The 5,153-nt window shown below is 36.1% G+C and overlaps 1 protein-coding gene across 1 annotated transcript; it reads left to right on the top strand.

The window, feature by feature from the left end:
- Positions 1 to 427: 427 nt before the first annotated feature.
- On the top strand, positions 428 to 4,699 carry LOC131070271 (extradiol ring-cleavage dioxygenase). The gene is made up of 3 exons (XM_058005781.2): positions 428 to 915; positions 2,812 to 3,182; positions 4,386 to 4,699. Exons 1-3 carry the CDS (start codon positions 682 to 684, stop codon positions 4,576 to 4,578), a joined length of 798 nt encoding a protein of 265 aa, XP_057861764.2. The 5' UTR covers positions 428 to 681; the 3' UTR covers positions 4,579 to 4,699.
- The last annotated feature ends 454 nt before the right edge of the window (positions 4,700 to 5,153 follow it).

A 5,153-nucleotide genomic window follows, 5' to 3' on the forward strand; every position in this document is an offset into this window, starting at 1 on the left:
TTATTACTCCAAATAAAATAGACCTGTCTCCAACTATATGAAACCGTTACATTCAAATAATAGTGGAAGAGTGTCATAATATTTAAAATGGAAGAGTGGGCTTGGCATTGTGAGTATCTGACGATTCTAAATTCCAAGTTCATGTTGTCGTCTTAGATAATGTTAGTACATACTTAAGCAACTCTATTATTATTCATATTTTTGAAATTCTTGTATACTACTAATATTGTTGTAATCGTGAGATCTCCTTCTATTACAAGATATCTCTTGACATAATTTACTTATATTTTTAAAATATAGATATATTAATAATATTAATAAACAAATAAAATTTATATTAAAACTATAAAGATAAATAAATTATATAAATTACTATCAGTCAGATGCAAGCGCCAGTATATAGAGCCAGTACATAGAGCTATGACGGACTTATTCTACTGATGAGCCCATGAATGACGTAATCAAGATCTACCTATAGAGGGGTTTGAATCTACCCCTCAACCAACTAATTCCTCTTACCAGTGGGTTTCCTTGAACGAGAAGTGCGTGTCATTGTCACCTACCCTCTTTGTTTTCATTGTCAAACATAAGAAACGCAGCAGGAAACCTAGAGTCATCCAGAGTGCTTGTGAATCCAAAAAGTTTGCTGCGTCTGTTTTGCTCATCAACATACTACAAGAAATGCAAATGCCAATGATGAATACATACTTCATTTCCCATGGATCACCCACTTTAGCCATAGAAGACCTTCCTGCAAGGCATTTTCTGCTGAATTGGGACAAAGTTTTACAACAGAAGCCTAAAGCTATATTGGTCATCTCTGGTCATTGGGATACTTCAGTTCCCACTGTCAATACTGTGAGCAGAAATAGCACAATTTATGATTTCTATGGCTTCCCTCAAGAAATGTATGAGGTAAGTTCTTTTCTTCGCTTCCATTGTTTGCAAACATAGTTCAGGGTATGTATTCATCTGCTTTGGTGCGTGCATGATTTGGGATTTTTTAAGGTTTGGAATTTGAATTAAGTGAAGTGTATTTTGCCCTTTTGGGTTCTGATTCGTTACTCTAAGTTATTCAATTATTTAGTTATTTCCATAGGCCAATTGAAGGAAAAACCCCAACTCTGTTACATTCAATAACTTGAATTATAGATTTGAGATTTCCACAGTTCAATACAAAATTAAACATTTTGAGATCTTCACAGGTAAATATAATAACAATATCAGGATACAACTCTAATGTTTTGGATACAAAACAATAAGTGAATTGTTTGTTTAGTTTGATTACTAAATGGGTTTTGCTCAAATAGTTGAGAATTTCAGAGGCCAAAATGCTCTGCCTTTGTTTGGGCAATTTTCATTTCAATTAAATTTGCAGTTGTAAAACCCAAAAATTTCCCAGGCAGTTTTCCTGCACTACTCAACCAATACCCTAATTTTATTTTTACGATGAAATTACCATTCCAAGTCCTTATTTTTTCAGTAGTTGCTTGAGGGAGTTGTTTTTCCCCAATTCACTTAAGGTGTAAAGTTCACTGCTCAAAGACTTACTCACGAGTATCAAGATGCCCGATTTCAAAACATTTTGCACAATTGACAGGTTCTGGATATTGCCTATCCTGTAAAGGCCTGTATAATTGCCACTTCCAGTCAGATAAGCCATCCCTTTAACATTTCTGCAACTTCCCAATTCTCACACGACTCGATAACCCAGTCTCTTTAATTGGCGAGTCAAAAAGATACAGTGACCAGGCCCCGACCACCTATCGCCAATGATCAAACTGTGGACCCGTACCCATCCCAGTTTCCAACTTTCTAGTGAATGAAGTCCCTTCAGTCAGGACATGGTTTTTGCGCTCGCACCATGTCTTATTGCACCTATTCAATATGCGGAATGTATACCAACAGAAGAAATTATTGAAACATTACACTAGCCCATTCAATGTCCTCCATTATGTCACCTATTGGGACATATAGTTAATCCATATTCTGTTAGAGATAGGGCATCCTAAGAGTAGGTGATAATCTATTGAATATAGACCATATTAAGGAGATGCTTAAGCCTTATCTTCAAAATCATCATGACTTCATAGACTGCTTCTAAGGTGAACAAAACTTCGCAATCTGGCTACTGAATTCCTTTATCTTTATGACCTAGATCCATTTTCCCAATACAGGTTGTCTGGAGTGTGTCAAAAACTTGGGGGAACCGAGGAGCATAGTCTCATTGATATCCAAGGTCATAGGACTAATTTGTGGTTGAAATCTAAAAGTGACATCATGAAAATGGATTTTTAATATACATGCTTAGCAAAGCTATTGACTTTGCTTTGCGCTCATCTTAATTCCATGTAATGAGGACCGTGATCTAGCAGTGGAGGGGTTTGTTTTAACTATTTGATTCGCATGAACAATGATACACTTTTATGAATTATTTTAAAACTCAAAGACTCCTTTGCTCTTGTGTGTCTGTGAATGCACTTTATTTCTTCTGAAAGCTAGTAAATTGTGTTTAATTCTATGAATGGTTTTACAATTTTTTATGCGTTTCTATCCAAGTCACTCAAAAGTTGCATGCAATACTAAATGCTGCTCTTGATCCCTTTGGTGTAGGTTGATTTTCCAATTGGTTAAATTTTTAAAATTTCAAAGCATGCAGGGAAAGAACTTGTGCAAAAATCGCTGAAATTCTTTTGTCTGTGTTTAGAATGCAAAGATTTATTTTTTACTGGAGTTGTTTGCCATACACAAGTATTTCAGCTAAGGAAAATCTTTCTTCTTTAATGACGTTATAATATTCACTTTTGGTAGCTTCAATACAATGCACCTGGAGCTCCTGATCTGGCAAAAAGAGTCAAAGAGTTGCTGATTAATTCAGGATTCAAGACTGTTAAAGAGGATGCGAAGAGAGGGCTAGATCATGGCGCCTGGGTACCCCTTTCTTTAATGTACCCCAATGCCGATATACCTGTTTGTCAGCTTTCTGTCCAGTCAAAACAAAGTGGTGAGCACCACTACAAGATGGGGCAGGCCTTGGCACCATTGAAATCAGAGGGTGTCTTGATTATGGGGTCTGGCAGTGCCACTCACAACCTCAGAGCTTTGGCTTTTAATGGTAAGGGGCCGGCTTCCTGGGCTCAAGCATTTGACAACTGGCTCACCGAATCTCTAGTCAATGGCAGGTAAACATACACTTTACATCTGCTTGCATTTTTTTATATTGATCCTCGTAGTTGATCAAGAATTTTTTCATTCTTACTGATTCTCAGGTAAATTTCAGATTCTTATCGAAAAAATTGCTGGATTTTCTAAGCCTTCCAAATTTAGTTGTGCCCCAGATATATTTTTTCCTTGATGTATCAAATTACATGGTTTAATTGTCTCTGAATCTACTACTGCAATTTTTTTAAATGATAATCGCTAACAATGAAGGCAAATGGAAATTCAATTGATCCATAAGGATGCTAAGATCAAATCTAGCCATGCTAACATAGGCTTAGTACTACATTCTGAGCATTCAATCAAGCAATATACAACTTGATCTCTACTAGGCGAATAAGGCAAGAAAAGACAGAAACTTGGCATTATCATTAAACATGGCTGCCATGTTAAGTATAATAGAAATTGCAAGCTTAATTACATATGTAATTGCTTCTTTGTAAGCACACTGATGGCAAATATTTATCCTTGTGGGCCATCTGCACCTGTGCCATAACATCAATTGTGCAATACACTAAAATGAACTTGCTTTAACATAACAAGACAGGCTCTTGGGTTTTGTCTTTGTGGCCTGCCTCCAACTTTTAAAGCTCACAAAATTATTTCTGCAACCACAACCAGTTGGAGACTTCAGATTCCCATGAGTGGCAGCCAAACTACAGAGGCAGAGTCAGGACGAAATTATACTTCAATAGCATGCAGTTGACTGATATACATTCAATTCATGTTAGAATTGGCACTAAAGTTGCAGAACCAACTAGCTTGACTCCTATTGACAAATGATAAGCTGCTGCAATTAAAGTTGGCATCTGATCTTGTATTTCAGGATTCAGCAAATCACAAGATCATTGTGTTGGGGTATCTTCTATTTTTCATTCCTCGTTAATGCTAGGAAGCACAGGGAAACCCTTCACTGCTGATTTATAGCCTATGTACCGAATTACCAAACACTCCATGTTCTGAAGTCTTTCATCAAGCTAAGAAAGAGAGAGCTCTCAGCTTCTTCTCAAGCCACTTAACATGACATGAATATTTGTTTTCCTGCATTGAAATGAATCTTGCCAAGTTCATTATTGTCACATTGTATATTATTTGCATTACTGTAATCTTTTATGGTTTGCAGCACAAAGATCTCATTTGAGTTTCATAACACTTGTCATTTTCAGGCACGATGAAGTTAATCATTTTGAAGAGAAAGCACCTTGTGCAAGAATGGCCCATCCATACCCAGACCACTTCTTTCCATTGCATGTTGCCCTTGGAGCAGCTGGTGAGCGGGCTAAAGCTGAACTTATCCACAATAGCTGGAGCCATGGCACACTTTCCTATTCATCATATGCTTTCTCTACCGTACAGTAACCGATGTTGCAATGTCGATGCCAAATAACGCTCGTTCTCTTAATTAGTGTCCAGTCTGATAATATTGTATTTGAACTCAAACTAGTTGAATATAATGGGTTTTATGAGCTTCTGCACTTTAGCATTTTCTTTGATTTTCATGAGATATATTATGAGCTATATATATTTATGATGTGGATGGTGATTGTTATTTTATTATTTCAGTGTATTGTATTTCACACCTCTACTAACATTAATTTCAAACATTTCTTAGTGCTTATGTTATATATAATGTTAGAAAATTGGTAGCAAATTTGGCTACCCCTAGGTGAACAAGTCCATTTTATCAATTAAAGTTTGCATTACGCTTCGCATCCTAATGTGACTATAAATAAATTTTGTGATGGTTCGTCAACTCCCTCCTATAGAATTAACCCATTGAAATTTGTTAATGGCATGTAGGGTTAAATTAAAGATAACATCTTACACATAAGACTTTAAAACAACATGAAAATACTTCTCCTTAAAAAAAATTTCAACAATAAATATGATAAATTGAACCACATATTATGCCTCATCCTAAACCACCACCTCAT

Source organism: Cryptomeria japonica, chromosome 3, assembly GCF_030272615.1.
Source record: "Cryptomeria japonica chromosome 3, Sugi_1.0, whole genome shotgun sequence".
NCBI classification, from domain to species: domain Eukaryota; kingdom Viridiplantae; phylum Streptophyta; class Pinopsida; order Cupressales; family Cupressaceae; genus Cryptomeria; species Cryptomeria japonica.